Source organism: Mixophyes fleayi, chromosome 5 (assembly GCF_038048845.1).
Source record: "Mixophyes fleayi isolate aMixFle1 chromosome 5, aMixFle1.hap1, whole genome shotgun sequence".
Classification (NCBI taxonomy): domain Eukaryota; kingdom Metazoa; phylum Chordata; class Amphibia; order Anura; family Limnodynastidae; genus Mixophyes; species Mixophyes fleayi.
Genome location: NC_134406.1, coordinates 63,653,908 through 63,672,516, shown reverse-complemented (window position 1 = coordinate 63,672,516; position 18,609 = coordinate 63,653,908). Strand labels below are relative to the sequence as shown.

At 37.8% G+C, this 18,609-nt stretch overlaps 1 protein-coding gene across 1 annotated transcript in view; it reads left to right on the top strand.

Moving 5' to 3' along the window:
- The window catches only part of TBC1D5 (TBC1 domain family member 5), a 317,866-nt gene that overhangs the window by 287,318 nt on the left and 11,939 nt on the right, over positions 1-18,609 (top strand). The window contains exon 19 of the mRNA XM_075212315.1: positions 16,174-16,253. Within this exon, the coding sequence (XP_075068416.1) occupies positions 16,174-16,253 (80 nt within the window). The remainder of the gene's footprint in view (positions 1-16,173; positions 16,254-18,609) is intronic.

Below are 18,609 nucleotides of genomic sequence, written 5' to 3'. Positions count from 1 at the left end.
TCTGATTCAAACACAAGTAACATGATATCCTTGATTTACAGCGCTTCATGAAATGCTGGTACTTTATAAATAAGTGATAATAATAAATAGAAAATTACCAAGCAGATAAAGGTATACATTACTATTAAAGACAAATATACATGATTATAGTAATGTAAAACTCAGACTAATTCTTTAATACCTGCTCTTACATAACATGTATATACATAACAATTATGTGAGAGATATGTAAATCCTGCTCTAGTATTTCAGACAACGTAATGCAATTTAATGCACCCTGGTAGAATTACAGAATTTAAATTGTTTTTAACATTTCTCAGGTGAAATGTTTTAATTAGTAACCAAGGTAACTTGGTGGTGGTCTTGAATCTATATAGTTTTGCTAGTAGTCACTAGTCTTCAAATTAAAAAAATAAACACATAAATCATTACCATCAGCTTAACTAACACTGAAGGATACTTTCTGCTCGGTTATATCCGTTGAGCTTTGCATCTACGCATGTTTGTAAATTTGTGATAATCCTAGTATGACAGCTAATGTGATTGAGAATTCCCTCAGTAATGCTGAAGTGTACCTAAGATCTCTATTCTGAACCTAATTAGATGCAAGTGGCTTCATAATGGCATATTACAACGTATTATTGTAGCTAACATTAAACAGCGTATAAGATTCTATAAAAACTAAACCTTTTATGTAATTGGTCTTTTTAAAGCTAAGCACAGAACACACCATGCTGAATTTAGACTTTATTTCTTAAGTAAAGAAGCATAAAAGACAAGTAAACAACGCATGTTAGCATTAGAAGTGAATGGCTGAAACTGTTTGACCTAATGACTGTAGTTATAAATAACCTGTCATTATGCTGTTACTATTTTATTTTCTACTCTAATAGATAGATAAACAGTCAGTCGTAGAATTTGCACATTGTGGGCCTCATTTAGAATTGTACGTAAATCCAGCTAGAAGGGGAAAAACCATGTAGGGTGCAAGAGGGGGGGGATTACGAATTTGTGGACAGATTTAGAGTTGGAAGGAGCGCATATAGCAGCTGAACTCTAAATTGCAGTGTAAAAATAGAGCTGCCCAATATTTGTGTGTTACATGTAAAATAGGCAGTATCTCCTTGTATGCAATCGAAAAATTGCATCCATGCAACACAATATGGTTTGTCCAGGTGCAAATTTTCATCCTTTATCTGGATGGTACTGTAACGATGATGGTGGTATTATCTGAATCACAATAGCCGAGTAGATATCCAGAGAGTACTCAGATGTTTGCCGGGTCGGTATGCAAGCGAGTAGTCACAGATGCAAGGAAGAGTAGCAAGTAGCAGGAGCTGAGCAAACAGAATACTCAAGCACATGTCTGATTCAGGATGTGCTTATTATAGGCCCAAACAGGAAACAGGATCTTAGATAGTTTCTCCTTGATACCATTCTGGCCATCTTGTATAAGGGCAAATCTAAGGGCAAGTTACAAATAAGAAGACCTCTTGGGGTCGGAGGTGCAAATATCAAAGTAAATCCTTACAGGTACCTTACTCTAAAGTAATATATTGTCCGGTTTCCTTTCCTATCACTATCCGTTTCAAGATGTTTGATTGCACCTTGGATAACTAGAGTTTAATCTAAGTAAATGGTTAGTTTGAATATTTATTTGTTATAAAATATTTTCAATTTGGATGTTACTGGGAAAAGTACTCAATGGCAACATTGTCCCTTATTTTTATGCGGTTGGTGCAACCGCACACTTATATTAATTTAATCTACTACTTCTAACATTTTTACAGATAAATGTGTACGTTCTAAGAAGCTATAAGGGTGCTTGTCCATTTCCTGTGCTTGTTGACACATACTCAGTTGTGTAACTACTGCAGCCACTACAACCCAATGCCATGTAAATAGTGGCAGCATATACTGCTGGCAATCACTAATTACTACTAAATGACAGAGACTTGTGACATGAAATCCGATATTTTCTACACAAATGGTTACCTGGCTCTAATAATACCTTGATCATCTCTCACTCAATGCCCCTAGTGTTAAAGCATGTATTTATGTCCATACCCTAACATAGGTTACGATGCCTGTGGGTATTGTATGATATGCCAAAAAAGTAATAATAATAAGATCAAAAAATAATAATATAATATTATTAATGGTGGCAATCGTGACACAGACCCCCTAGGGGGTGTTTTGGTGATTCATTTTAAAAGTGATGGTGCTAAAAATTATTAGTAGTGTTTATGCTTGTAGTGAAGGCAGTCTAGAAATCTGCAACTACAAGTATTTGTGTAGATTAAGTCTAAATTAATGTTCATGGCTCTGAGTACAGAAGTACACAGCATCGTGTTTCTTTTTGACAGTAACCAAGGTTTCAAAGATGAAAATGTTTGTTTCTTTGGAAGAGGAGCAAACACATTTTCCAGTCTTTCTTACTGGTGCCAAATCTATTTTGCATGGTCTGTTGCCGAGACATGTTTTGGTTGTGCTGTTTATAATCTTTCAAACATTGTTTACTAGTCAACATCTGTCAACATCTGCCCTGGTTCCCGTGTTGTGTGTGGATTTAGTTTGTGTTACTATTTTTTTTTTAAATTTTTGGGTAAGATGTCTGAAATAATGAGTATTTTTGTTATGTGCAAACAAAATTTAATCTTCTAGATAGCTGTGACCATATCACCTGTATATTTATTTTATTTTTGTATAATTTGATTTACTATTTTTGCAGTTGCATGAAAAAAGGCCCTTTTTTGTATAGAAAAAAGTAACCAAAGCATTTTTAAATGTGTTTTTTTTAGTTATCTATCTTTAACATACGTAGCTTCCATATTATAAAGAAATTCTAAAAAGTCTAGATATCTGATAATAGTAGGTAGATAGGAATCTAGTCATGAGCATAAAATATATTTTGGCAAATCATTCTGTGACAATCCACTTCCCCCAGCATTCTATGATATTTCACTTACCTCTTAGGGCTTAAAGTCTCCATCTGGTACATTGCTGTAAGTGCCCTAATATTAGAGACACTGAAGAGCTTCTTTGAGTCTTAATATACCCAGGGACTCTCCTTCCTCTGTGGAAATTTCATTGATTACATCAATAAAGTGTCCAGAGGAAGTGTACGTGGGGGCAGTGAATCACATGCACACTTCCCTATGTATAATTCTAGTGTGAGTAATTTAGGACATTAGATTTTGATAAAAGAAATTGGCCATGATAGCCACGGTCAAAAGTAGGGCCATAGGCCAAACTGCTTCTCAGCTGCTTATTTTCATACTTTTCAGAAATCATTGGTTCCCACTTTCACAGTCTATTTATTAAAGTTATCAAAGGTAAACCATTCTATTCTCAGGTCCTTGAAGTCAAGTTTTTTCTTATACATAAACCTGGTAAAGACCCGAACATCTACACTAACTACTGCCCTATATCCCCACTAAATAACAGCTTTTATATTATTTTCAAAATCAAGTGCTCTCCTCCCTTGTTCATAGTGAGGATTTGTTCCTAATAGACAGGCAAAGGGATAACACTAGGTAAACTGGAATAAAAAAAATCAACTTCATAAAAAAATCCATCCATAAACCTCTGGATGCCCAGAAGGTATTTGGCCATATTCTGTGGATTTTCATGTTTGCTGCAGTGGGTAAATATGGATTTAGTGGTGATTTTTTTCACAGTTATTACAATATAAACCCAAATACAAACCCTTAGCCTAAATTGTCCATTAGCAGATTTTCCTTTGGGTTATATATCGTCTCCTCCTATTTTTATACCTCCTATTTTTTACTCCAAATTTAATCAAGATATTTAGGGGATTACATTTGGTAATAGAGAATCCAAATTATCTATCTTTGCTGATCACATCTTACTTTACCATATCATCTCCTCCTACTTCCCTCCCAAATTCATTTTGGACCTTAAAATTCATATTCTGATACTTCAGACTATAGACAATTCTAAATCAGGAACCCTCCCTTTACACACTGAATAATGATAGACAGGTCTTCACAATTTTAATTTCAATTGGAGGCCCAAGAAGATTAGTACATATATCTATAACACAGCAAATTATTATTCTCAATACAGAGAGAATTTTCTAGCCCTTTTTACTGATATTAAAAAACATTTGTATTTGGGGCAGATTACTATCTATTGGTTCAGCAGCAGTCGACCTATTAAAATGAATGTTCTCTAGAGGAAGCTGTACTTCTTTCAGACAATCCCGCTCTGTGTCCGGGGGGATCCTCAGACATGTCCAGAGAGATATCACTCAAGTGTATGTAGATGAATGAACCACACAGACTAAAATTCTCTACTTTAAACAGATCCTCTGAAAATATTGGTAGGGGGCAGTGGCAGAACTACCATTAGTGCAGCAGGTGCGGTGCACCGGGGCCCATGGAGATAATGGGACCCACTGCATGGGGTACTATCGAGCTGTAGGCCACGGTTGCCTGCTTCCCTGCACCAGGGCCCACAGCTCGCTAGTTCCACCTCTGGTAGGGGGTTATCAAATATCTAATTTGAGCCAATTTGTGGCCTGATTTGCTCCTCCCACTACTTTTATTTGGCTACAAATTCTTGCTATAATTGTCTCAGTGATATCCGTGCTGGTGTTATCTAGAATGTATACAGCATCTGGGAACCTACATGATCTAATAATTAAATCATCAACTAATGAGCTAACTAATCAAAATATTGTGTCAAATGTTTTAACTTGACTATGTGTACTTCTTCCTGATTAAAGGCTTGAAATACTTCTCTTTAGACTTGTTTACAATTTTATAGATATGTCAACATGAAAGTTACTTCCCTCACTATCAGAGAGATATGGCATTCCCTGACTTATGCCTTGTGATTGTTTGCACATTTGTTCCCTTTTTCCATAGATAAACGGTTTAGTCCTCTCTTTACTTTTGAACATTTATGTTTTATATGATCCTTTTAGAGAGGGTCTAATTTCTATCCTTTATAAATTGTTATGTTCCCCTAATCTTTTTTTAAAACACAAGGAGGACTGTAGTGGCCACAGCTTCTATTGCAGTTATATTGAAAGAAACTCCTATAAGGTTTATACAAGATTTAGTACCTACTAGACTCCATACAAATGTCATCTTATCTTCTCCTCTTTGCTGACAAAAACAGGGGTTGGACTTTCTGCATATTTTGTCAGCCTGTGCAAAGGTTACCATATATTAAGCTAAAGTCCAGTCTGATTAATAGGATCCTTAAGGTGAATTTTACATTACCCTGTGGTCAGCACTGCTATGCCTACCTTATCCTATTTGTAGTAATGACTAAGACAAGCTGGCCTTTCAAATAATTAATGCAGCTAGATATGTTTTAGCAAAACATTGGAAGGACAGTGTATTCCCACCCATACCAAATGTTCAAATTAAGTTTTTTTTTGTTGCCTCAATGGAAAATATACCCACAAATGATGAGACAAAGGGGATAAAATTAATTGAATTTGTTACTCCTGGTTTTATTATTCCATGATTGATAACCGACCTCCCTAGAACACCTGAGTTTATTGATAACTATACTATATAATATTTATCATTCATTAAAACACATAAAACAAAAAGGAGGGCTAAATTCCTCTCCAAATTGGCTTATAGCAACCATCCAAAAAAGCTAGAAGTATATTAAAATGAAAATATTTATTTACGTAAAATAAACATGTATAAAGTACAATTATATTTACCTCTAGACAAAGATACCTATATAAAATAGAATTCACCCTTTTTTATAAAAAGGAGGGAAAAAACAACATTGCTTATAAAATCTCCAATATTATCCACATTTTGATTCCGATGCACTTAACTAAAACCAGTCACATGATGTTAATAACTTGTAAAATGAATGGCTTTCTTTGTGGAAAATAATTTTATATAATAGATTTTTTGACAGGACAATTGCTGAAAAGTGCAGACAGCAACATGTATCATTCATAACCACTGACATATTATTTTCTCCCAAATGGGCTTAGACCCTGTGATTTGATCTTTACTTTTTTATGAAATCATCCCTTTCTGTTCTAGTTTCACTGGGAAGCACACTCTTTTTCCCTTTCTGTTATATGATCACGATATTCCTTTTCACTCAATGGTGGCCAACTACTAACGGGTTAATTTCTTACTCAACATATTAGACACTGGACAGTCAACACCCCGGACAGACGGTATATAGTGTGACTCTTCCTTTCCTTTGGTGTCTATTTCCTGTCTCCTAGCTTAGTGAGCTAGTGTACGTGATAGTATAGTGAATTTTGCTTTATACTGCAACACAACTACGGGTGTGCAAGCAGGGACAAAGGTGTAACTCCCTGATAGTTACAGTCTCCTATATCGCTTCGGCATAAGAGGGCTATATGCTAATCACAGTCATAGAAAGTGCGCAGGTGACTCGACTTCTGGGTCACGCCACTGTGCTGACCTCTGGAAGACACAAGCAGAGGTTGCCTGCCTATTTTATGGAGCCTAGAGGTACTATTCCAATGCTGGTTTCTGACCACATATTGCTGCTGAGACACAGATGCAGCTTAAAGCAAGAGTTCTGCAGCCACAGAGCCTGAGCCCTGTCCTAAAAAACTGAAGAACATTGGGTCTAGTTACTCCTTTCAGGGCAAATTTATATAAAATGATTCTTGTAACATAGTTCATTTTCTTAGTAGGTTTGTTTTTTCCTCAGTACTCCTGTGGAGCCTGCTGGATGAAAGAAATCTTGTAAAATGCATTGTGTGTGTGTAAATTGTGATAGAGCATTATCAAAGTATGGTGCATGGCCTGCATGTATAAACTGTGTCTAAACTGGGTCTAAAGAAACCCTGGCTCAGCTCCCTAAACACATTAAAGAAATAATTTTGTGGGTACTGACCTCAATATAGGGCAAATTTATCTGTAAAGAGGACTTCATTTGTATATAGTATCATAATAGCCCCAGATCTCTTAATGGAGCCTCACGTGCTAGTGAATCCCTTGGTTCTCTTTTGAAACTGGAGTCATCATCAAATTAGTCATAAGAAAATGGTGAAGACTGAAACAAATTTACAAAACCATGGGGATAGCTGACAACCCAGCTGCAATTTGATGTCAAGTTTCTCTTTTTAGAGATCAGCAGAAGAAAACCAGAGTGTTTATTGTGCACCATCAATAGAGAATGTGATTGCCAGGATAAAAGATAATTTAATCATAGCAGACATAACCTTATGATGAGGAAGCATCCAAATGGCGTTCAGTGCCTAAAATTGATGCAACAGTGGCTGTCTTATCTACAAGGGCAACAATTCTGTTAGAAGATGGCTGTGCAAATAGATAAATGTTTTAAGAAAGTGAATATTTTTTAATTTGGTTATGGCTCCAGTTTCCAGAACACTGGGAGTTTGACGGAGATTCTTTATAAGGATACATAAGATTAAATAAAAAGTATTTGATCAAAATAATTGAATTCATGCAAAAAGGAATTACATATATGTGTGGGGCTTATCTAGACAGAATTTCTTTTTCCATCAAGAGCTATTTCTCAGTGGTAGCTAGAAGAGCCTTGTGACCTTGGGTAGCAGATCTGCAGTGAAAAAAATTGGCTAATGACTCTCCCATTTGTTCGAGATTTTGCATTTGGAGAAAAACTGGACCCAATGTTTCAAAAGATCACTGGAGGTAAATCATATAATATACCACAAGATAAAAGGAATAGAAGTTTTCGGACAGGAAAACAGAATTTCTGGCAGAGTAGTGGAACCACCCTCGAACAACCTTTTCATACCTTCAGGAATAAAGATGGTAAGCCAGGGCCAAATCCCTCACAATGGCTATTGTCTTGACCTACCTCCACAGAATCCTTTGGGTGGCAGGATTTCAACGATTGAGCAAAAGTGGATACTTCCCACTCAAGATCAATGGTTTCCGAATGCATCAGTCATGGTTACTAGATAGGATTCCACACTGTACCTAGAGGGAACTTCCCAAATTCGATCATCTCCAGTAGAATTGAAGGCATTACAGAACAGTCTACAGTCTCTATTAGAAAATAACAGGTACATGTCCCTGTTCCAGCAGCCCAGTAGGGCAAAGAAATTTATTCCAAAATATTCATAATACAAAAATCAACAGGATTATTTCAAACAATCCTCATTCTGAAATACCTCAATTAATTAATTCCAGGGGGTAAATGTATGAAGCTGAGAGTTTTCTGGCGGGTTTGAAAAGTGGAGATGTTGCCTATAGCAACCAATCAGATTCTAGCTATCATTTTGTAGAATGTACTAAATATATGATAGCTAGAATTTGATTGGTTTTTCAAACCCGCCGGAAAACTCTCCGCTTGATACATTTACCCCCAGATATTATGCATAGAATCAGTACATTCCATTCTACATACAATAAAGAAAGAAAACAAGGAATCATGGTCTGGATGAAATTCTGGTAAAAGGAATGACTGAGCACATTGCAAATTTAGAACAGTCCAAATCATGCATTTCTTACAGGAACATGGTTAGATAATCATTGCAGAAAAAAAGACTTTGTATCTTTATCAAAGAGAGACTTGTCAAAATTCAGCAACTGATTTGTCAGCTTTAGTCTTAATAAAAGGTGCAGATAAGAAATGTTCCTCCTGGAAATGTTCTTCTCCACAATAGACATCTTTATAAGGTGGCATATGAGAGCTCTCCAATTGGAAATACTCAATGAAATTTATTACAATCCAACACCTTTAGATCAACTGATCAAGCTTACAAAGAAATCTGGTATGTTGGCAAAATCTGTAAATAAAAGATCATGGAATGGGCCACTTGGAACCAGAATAGATTGTGATGACAACAGATTCAAGCTCCAGAGGGGAGTTCTCCTCTAAATTCAAAGGAGGTACAAGGAGCATATCCACAAAACAAAATATATCTGCACAGAGACATTCTAGAAATGAGGACAGTATGACATGCAATTCAACATTTCAAACCCTCTTAAGATACAAGCATCTCAAAGTATTCTCAGGCCATTGGACAGTAGTTGCTTTCTTCAGACTCTAAGGTGGCTCATGAAGCTGGACCATGATGGTGAAGGTATCCACAATTATGATGAGGGCAGAAAATAATTTTAAATCACTCACCACATTGCATGTAGCAGGCAGAGACAACAATATAGCAGATTATCTGAGTTGATGTCATGTACATCTAGTAGAATGGACATTACACAAGGAAGTTTGTCAATTCCTAGTACAAAATTATGGGATATCTCAAATAGATCTTATGGCAACATTGTCAAAAACCAAGGTAACTCAATTGTATTCCCTTCATAGGGACATTAGAACAAGGGCAATAGATGCTCAGGCTTCAGCCTGCAAAGCAGCAGGGTGGTCATCTCTTCATACCTTATCTTCTGGATGTAATATCTTCTGTGGATGCTCAGTTTGGAGGAGATGTCATTCAAAAAATAATTAAATTAAAACTTTTTGCAGTTTTGCTGATATTTATGAGCAACCCACCCTCTGTTTCATATATTGCTTTGTTACATCCATTAGTGGATGGCTGCCATGAAGTGAATAGGGAATAAGCAATTAATTATCGTTTATTTCCTTTCCTTGATCCTCCATGGCAGCCATATGTTCCCAACCATATCAGTTGTTTATGTTTTAAATGACTTCTTGGTATGTTTCTCAAAGGCATTAAATGGAAGGAGGAGTCACACTATATACTTTCCGTGACTTTTCCTGTCTGTAGTAATACACAAGTGGATGGTTGCCACGAAGTATGAAAAAACTAACAGTAATAATTTGCTTATTTCTTTTCCTTTCCTTTCCTACCCAATCAATTTCCCATATAAAAATAATCTATCCATCTGTGAGAAAATGACTCTGTGAAACATGTGTATATCTTTGTAATATAAATGTTAATGATTGATTGACAGTGTCTTATTACAATATGTTGTCATCTGAAATAAAAGTTTTTAAAATGTGTCCCCATTACTAGCTTGAAACATATACATAATTTTTAAAATTTGCAGTTGTCAGGCTAAATTGTAATGCTTTGATATACAATTCTAATTGTTAAAACAGAAAAACTATATATATCATTGTTTGTTCCTCAGATATCTGAATTTTCTGACCTGGGGCCATATTTTTTTACATGTAATGCGAGTCAGTAGGCCGTAACTAAACAGATGGACAAATGTGCCAATGCTGTTTGAGTTGATTAAAAATATAAAGATGTTTGTTTGTGCCTTGAGGTATCTCTTTCTGATTATCCTTCATTCACCCCCTCCTTTCCAGAAATGTTTCCATCATATGTATGCTATAGTACAGTTTGCTATGGATGATGTGACACAAATGTATTACTAGTGGTGCAGACTTTAATCTTTACATAATACAATACATTCCCATTCTTAAGATATACGGATAGAAACAAAATTAAAAAACCAATGTAAAGTCACTTAATAGAGTGTTGGGCCACAACATATGTGATGTGACATTAAGTGTACCAATGTATTTGGACTGTTCTGGTCATTGAGGCTTCTGCTGTCCGTATTGGATGAGCAGTTGGATTTATGTCCATTTTGTTTGTTCATGTGTGTAGCCAAAGGCCCAACAGTTGGATCCTCATGGAGCTGAGTTTGGGGATAATCGCACACAGTGTCAGATCATTTTCAGTGTCTGACCACATGTTTATACTTTCCTAATAAACATTAGATCATTTTGGACCCCACATGCCATAATTTGCCATTGGAGTTACAGTGTGCAAGTCAGCCTAACATATCTGATTATCTGGAAAGTTAAACTAAACCAGGTTTGCTTAAGCAAACCATTTTACTACAATGCCCTAGAATATTCCACACAGTTTTAAAAGGAAATTAGTTTTAAAATAACCTAATACTTACTAAATTAAAATTCAGACCTTCCAACAGTGAACAGTTTTTTATAATGTCAGTCCGGTGATGAAATAAGAGTGGTGCATAATTAACATGTCTAATAAGTGTTCCCTAACACCAATAACTATATATGTAGTGTGCCACGCAAAGTTTAGTGAAAGAATATATAGTAATTAGCATGCACAGTATAAATAATGTAAAAAAAAAAAAGGATATATATATTTTGTTCAATGTAAAAATGTATTTCAAAATATAGCTCTGTATAGCAGACCCAATTTTCCACTCATATGCCCCTACATGGCCTTGTATACTAGAATAATGCCTTTTATGACACCATATACCTTATGTCCCCATATCCATATTACATGCCATCATACAATCTCATATGCCACCATATAATCTCATATGCATCCCTGTAGCCTCACATGTCTCCATATAGCTATGTTACTCACCACAGAGTTCTCATGATTCATTGCAGCCTCTCTCCAGAAAGAAACACAACACTAGGAGGAAGTCCAACTTTAACACTGTGATTGGTTTTCCAATTATAAATATTTTACAGTATTTCCTATGAATATCAGAAGTTTACTATAAGTAATGACCTTAGCATTGTCAAACCAGTCCTAGCTTTCACTTCCTCAGTGAGACTCCCATCATCCTTTTTTGTCTTGCATATGACGTGAGTTTGAGCTACTGTACATAGTTTTTACTAATAATATTGTTCTTACATTATTGTCTGTGCCAACTATTTGGACAGCACTTGTGGCATAGTTAGCATTGCTGCCACACAGCGCTGGGGCCATGGGCTGGATTCCAACCGGTGCTTTGAATCTGTATTTCCGTAGTTTTCCTCCGGGGTGCTCCAGTTTCCTCCCATATTCACAAAATGTACTGATAGTTTAATTAGCATCTGACAAAATTATTGTGTTTGTATTTGTATTCCTAAACTTGTGGGGATATTGACCTGTTTGCACAGCAACACTGTGGGGACCTTGGTTGTAGTGGAGACATAAAATTATGTCACCAAGAAAATTACCAACGCTAGTCAATGCAAGGGACATTGCTAATATACATAAAAATCTGGTATGTCTCTGCGAGTCACTTTTGTCGGACCAAACGTGCATGTGTGTGTCTGATGTGGATTGGAAAGTGTGAGCGCACCACCACTTGATGACCATGTGTTGGAAGAGAAGGAGATTGCAGCTTTTCTTTTTAATGGGGATAAGACACTGTTACCTCCTCCTACTGGAAGCAAAGTGGGGACTGTGGAACCTGGAGAGCAGTGGAGACGAAGGTGCCCCTGACACTCCAGAGGAGAGTGTCGGGGACATCAGCGGTGATGCGCCATTGTGCTGTAGTGGAACAAAATGAAGGAACACAGAGACATATTCTATGCACAACAATTCTTGACCTAAGGTCAGTAGTGTTTTAAACACAGAAGGCCAGAAAGATAATGTGATGTCCGTCCAAACACTGCCTAAAAACAGTGATGGCTCCAGGGCATATAACAAAAAGTAGTACTGCCTGTACTGTGAGACGCCCTTCTTAAGTAGCCCGGCATATAAAGCATGTTCATCATAATGAGAATGAAGTTGCTTGGGCCATGAACATTCCCAAGCACTCGAAATTAAGGGGCATGCAATTTGCACATCTTCATAATAGAGGCAACTTTGCACACAAATCTGAGGTGATAAGGGCAGGATGTTGTGTTCTGATTCCATGCAAACTACCAAAGAGATGGTTCCTGATGGCTTTATGCACTGTGCTACTTACCAAGGCTTGTTTGCAAGAAAATACGTGTGGCGACACATGAAGACATGTATGCTACACCAAAGGGGCATACTCGGCCTGTTCTACCTGACATCAATGTTAGCTTTTGGAAGTTCTTGAGTGACATGACGTCAGATTAATTTTTACTCACAGTCAAAAATGACGACGCAAATGGGGCATCATCTCTTCAGTCTGGTCAAGTCAGATGTTGGCAAACACAAGGACATCCGTCAGAAGCTTCAAGAAATGGGAAGGCTACTGTTACTTGCCAGAAGAGCTACCCTTTTGGAGAAGATGGAAGACTTTACCATCCCATCAAACTTTCTGAATGTAGTAGACGCAGTGAAGCTGGGAGCTGGCTATGACGATGAAACGGTACATTTAAGACCCCTTCGCTGGCAGTGAAGGCATGGCTAGTAAAAGATATTGAGCATTGTGCAGTGCCGGATGGAAGGCTGCACTCCTGAGGTTGAAAATGCACGCAACTTCAAGAAGATCTATGACGCAAGATTGAAGTAACTGTTCCCATTGGCTGCCTTAAAAACTCTTCAGGAGTCAAAGTGTAACATACCTCAGCTCTTACCTATCAGTGAAGATGTGAAAAAAATGCACTTGTATCTCAATGAGAAACAGCAAGCATAGCAAAGCAATTTATCCATCAAGCCTTCTCTTAACAACTGGGCACTGTTTGAAAACATCACTTGCACAGGTGGCCTTGTTCAATCAAGAAGAGAAAGGGAAGTTTTCAAGATATTGTTGACTTCCTTCTCTTCAAGAGATACTTCAGCTGTCCACTAAGGTGTTGCCATAGTGCTTTCTGAGTTGAGAAGAAGCTCTGCTGGTACTTCACATGGATTGAAATCCAAGGAAATTGAGGGAGAAAAGTTCCAATCCTGCTCACACCAGCAATGTGAAGCGCAATGGAACTTCATGCAGAGAAGCGTGCTAATGTCACATTTCAGAGGCTCTGATATGCCTCTTTGCTTGAGAGTATGGAGCTAAAAATTCCCAAACACTGTCTCTCACAAATCTACAAAAGCATGTTTCCGCTCTTTCAAAAGTCCTCAACCTAAACGACACTAAATTGAGTCAATTGGAAGACTTCCTTGGGCACTGGCGGTATTATCGCCTCCCAGAAGGTACCCTCTAACTTGCCAAGATCAGGGAATTTTTAATTGGTCGAGAAAGAGGGGAAGACTGGCTGAATTCAAAGGCAAGAATTTGGTAGGGATGGACATTGATCCAGACCATAAGTTGGAAATCTTGTATCTGATGTATGGTTTTGACTTTTTAGAACCAGCTACAGAGTAACAGGTTGGATGATGAACAATCCCCTGTAACAGTGACACAAGTGGGCATGGTCCAACAACACGGGACCAATGCCCAGCCAAGGCTTCCATAGGTCAGTGTAGCACATGGTTTTGTTATGCAAAAGCCATGTTTCCTTCTCTGTTTTTTTCAGACTCGTAATGGACCACTCTGCTTTCTTTCAGGTCGTAAAGAAGTGTGGGGAAAATCCTGGGACAGAGATGAGATCCAGGCTGTGGAGAAACACATGATTAAGTTTATTCAGACATGCTGGGTGCCCGTAATGCATGATTGTGTCGCATGTATCATGGCTGAACCATGAGCACTCAAAGATTGAAACTGGCTAACTGTGGAAAAAAAAAAAGTTGAAACCATACGCAGTGCTTGACCATGACTGTAACCTGCATAGCTAGGTGTTGGTGTATTGCTGCTGTATGGATGTCCTCAGACGGATGAAATATATGAAACTTTCCCCACTGTGGAGTCTGTGTCAATTCTTTGATCAAAATTCTCATGATAAACAGCTCTTACTCATACCCATTTGATTGTCCTGTTGACAGGAATTTAGGAAAGGGATGTGCCTATGTGTTATGTTCCAGACATAGGTCCTCACAATGCAATAAAAATGTGTGTGTTTGGTAGGAAAAATAGACTGTGAGTTCCAGTCGAGCATGGACTAATGTGACTGCTGAAATATTGTCTCTGTAAAGCGCTGGGTAATATGTAGGTGCTGTAAAAATAAAGGTTAATAGCATTAATAAATAATTGGGGTAGCGATCGATCCAGCATTTACTTAACAAAATTAGGTATTTTCAGCTAGTCACGTTTTCATGATTTAATATGACATTTTTTATGATTTCATATATTGTTTTAGTAGCCAGAACTAATATATATGTAATAATCCACTTATTCCACCAGCAGTCTGTTGTAGATCATTGGAAAGCTCTAATTTGAAATCCATATGGTCATATTGGTTTAGGTTTGTTAGTCCCTGGCCTTAATACTTCTGTAGTAGACGCCTTGAAAGCTATTATTTTACTTTTTTTCTGTAGCGCATACAATTTATATTAGATATTTAGATAACATTTTTCAAACACAGCTACTCTGCTCAACAGAGCTTACAATCTATAATCTGTATTGGATTCTACTGGTGTATAATATACTGAAACCGGAATTGCAGAAACTAACTTGAAGGAAGCATGGGGGGTTTCTTTAATTGCACAATCTTGTGAGTTTACATTGGACTGCAGCTTTTCTCAGCACTACAGTAAGCGTAAGAGGGACTGATACTATATATTGATTTGTAACTACTGCAGGCTAAAGGTGGGACTAAGTCCAGGGCCGTCTTACCGACTGAGCACGAGAGGCAGGTACCCGGGGGCCCAGCAGACAAGGGCGCCCGAGGCAGGACTCCTATACAAAAAAAAAACAACTTGCCTTTTGCGGTCACCTGACCGTTCAGTCAGGTGACCGCAAAAGGTGTGTGTGTGTGTGTATATATATATATATATATATATATATATATATGTGTGTGTGTGTAAAAATAAGGTAATTATATATGAAATATCACTTTATTATATATATAATATACGTCTGTGTATATTACATATATATATATATATATATATATATATATATATATATAATAGGGGCCCCGGTGCACTGCTTTGCCCGGGGGCCCACAATATGAGAAGAAGCAGCATGCTTTTAGCTGTAATCATAATGAAATGACCATTTATTTGTCTGCCTGTGCCTTCTACTGAAGTTTTATCAACAAGTAGGAATTGATTTATTGGTACCAGAGATGAGGGAAGTTGCGGTGAAAATTCGCAAAAATCTAGTTTTAGTGCGGAAAAGACCAGATTTGCGATACAGAGGCAGTGATACAATTTTCGAGTTCTGCTTTTACTTCATCACTTTGGTCTGTACTTGTTATTTTGCAGACTTTACAGTCTATGGCCAGAGCTGGGACAGTGACAGTCAATTCATTCTGCTCTGTGGTATGTTAGGGGTAGTACAAAATATGCTAAATTTCACGGTCAAATGCAGAATGAGGCAATGTATTTTGCAAAATAGACTCTTGTGAAGATGTCGCTCCTTTTTAGCTGGTTAAAAGTTTTGACGAGATATATCTGCTTCTGGAAGGTTAATTGCAAATGAAGAAAATCAGATATAAGAGAAAATACATAAATTACATTTTCATTGGTGCCATTGTTTATGTGTTAAACAGGTCATATTCAAGATGTCGTCTTACAGGAAAAGTTAGAAAGAGAAGATAAAATACAAGTCTCTCTAGCAGTATTGAAACAGGTAAGCATTATAGGTTATACTTTTGTCATATTTATTATATGATTTATTTTGTCTTTTTGGATCCTGAATTTGATAGTAAATAACTCCTAACTTTTATTTAATGCTGCTTCCATATTGTCCCTAGAGCAGTGGTCCCAAACTGTGCGCCTAGGCTCCCTGGGGTGCCTTGGAGATCTCACAGGGGTGCCTCGGACAGGGCCAGTGGTAAGCAAGGCCGGGGACTACTTGGTAATTATTTTGTCTTAGGGGTGCCTTGAAAAATTTTTGGAGACCCTAAGGGTGCCTTGAACTGAAAAAGTTTGGAATCCACTGCCCTAGAGAGTAGCTGAAAGGTGTCCCTAATACTTTTCATTCTTTCCATGTGGCTGTCTCTATAGCTCTTCGCAGTTTGACCAGAAACTTCAATCTTTCACTGAGGGGTCTTAACAAGGGTAAAACAGGCTGTCTGTAGGCAGATAATACTTTTCAGCACAAGCCTGTTCCCAACAGTGGTTCAATCATTGGTTCAAAGGGCATCTATGTAATTGGGAATTATCCACACATCTACTTTCATGAATAGGAGCAACTTATTTATATATTGCTTCTAGCAAGTAATTAAAGGTCATTTTAACTCCTCATTGTTTCAGTAAGCAATTTTTCTGCTCACATTTTTACTGTAAATTCTCTAATTCACTGCCATAGTTAAGCAGTGTGCATAAGGTAAATGCAAGTACAAAGTAAAAAGCTGGCCATTTGCAGGTCTCTTACCACCAGGGCCTGATAAAGCATTCATGATACCCTGGACCAGTGTTTCCCAAATCCAGTCCTTAGTGAGCACGAACAGTGCATGTTTTCCATATCTCCTTTCTGGAGCACAGGTGTATTCATTGGTGATTATAAAAGATCCACAAGCAATACTAATTATGTCATGTGATCTGGAAAACATGCACTGTTAGTGCTCCCTGAGGACTGGATTTGGGAAACACTGCTCTAGACTAATATAGTGCCAACTTGCCCTTCCGCACCAAGCTAATACACAGTATGTCAAAATAATCTCAACCTTAATTTAAAATCCAGCTTCTTTCACCCACCCAACACCAATGTTTATGTTTCCATGCTTTTAAAACTCAGCTTTTTTTTTTTTTTAAATTCTTTATTTTGGATGGTCAGTCAATAAAAAAAACAAAAAAAAACGTGTACAATCTGAGGTAAAACATTTACAATATGTACATAGAAGGACACTAACATTGTAGTAAAATCCAACGAGGGCGTTCTTTGACAACTTGAAACTTAAATTGACCATATTTTCATTTTTTTTTGCTTTTGTTTAAATTTACAAACCTATAATACGGTAGAATGGGGGGGAGGGGTGAAGGAGAGTTAGAAGGGAAAAGGGGGGGGGAGACCATAGACACTGATGCAGAAGTGTGATCGAGAAGAAGATAAAATGTAAATGTTGGGGGCCAGGAGATGGCGGAATAGGAGTGGAGTCCTGATCGCCGCACATGGGTCTCAACGAAGTGTTTAAGGGCCAGAGGGGAACGAACGTTCTCCGAATTGCCAAGGAGCCCAGACTTGTTTGAAAGTGTAACCTCTATCGTGTAAGTAGTAAATGATCTCTTCCATGGCCGCCACATGCCATATTTGCTTTTTAAGGGCAGACAGAGATGGAGGAGAGCTGCGTTTCCAATTAAGGGCTATAAGGGATTTAGAGGCTGTAAGGATGTGTGCAATTAGCTTTCTAGAAAATTTGTCAAGATCTGGGGGAGGGTAACAAAGGAGAAAAATCGAAGGGTCCTTCGCCACGGGAGCCTCAAATAGAGTATTGATAAAGCCATGAATCGCGTCCCAGAAGGGGGTAATCAGTGGACAAGTCCACCAGATATGTAGTATTGTTCCCCTGTGGCCACAGCCCCGCCAACAGTCAGGGGGCGAGGAAGGCAACATTGTATGAAACCGGGTGGGGGTATAGTACCACTGATAATAAATTTTATAGGATGTAACTTTTAGTTTGGTCGAAATGGAACTTTTGGATATCCCCAGTCTCATGTCCTCCCAGGCCTTCTCATCCGGGGGTGGGAAAACTCAGCTTTTTAAAAGGATCATGGAATTTCGTTTCTGTTAATATCAGAACTGTACAGCAGAACATAGGCATGAATGAGCACTACAGAGGGTGAAGGTGGAGGTGGCTGCTTGCGCTGTCGCCATCCTTGTCTCTCCTACTTGCTTATACCCAGCGCCTGCCTATGGGTAACTCATGGTCTTCATCCTTTACCATTGGTATACATCAAGATTAAAGCCTTACTACATCTTTCTTTCATGTTTTCTTTTTACTTTGGAGATCAACTATTCTCTAATACCGTATTTCCCGATGTAT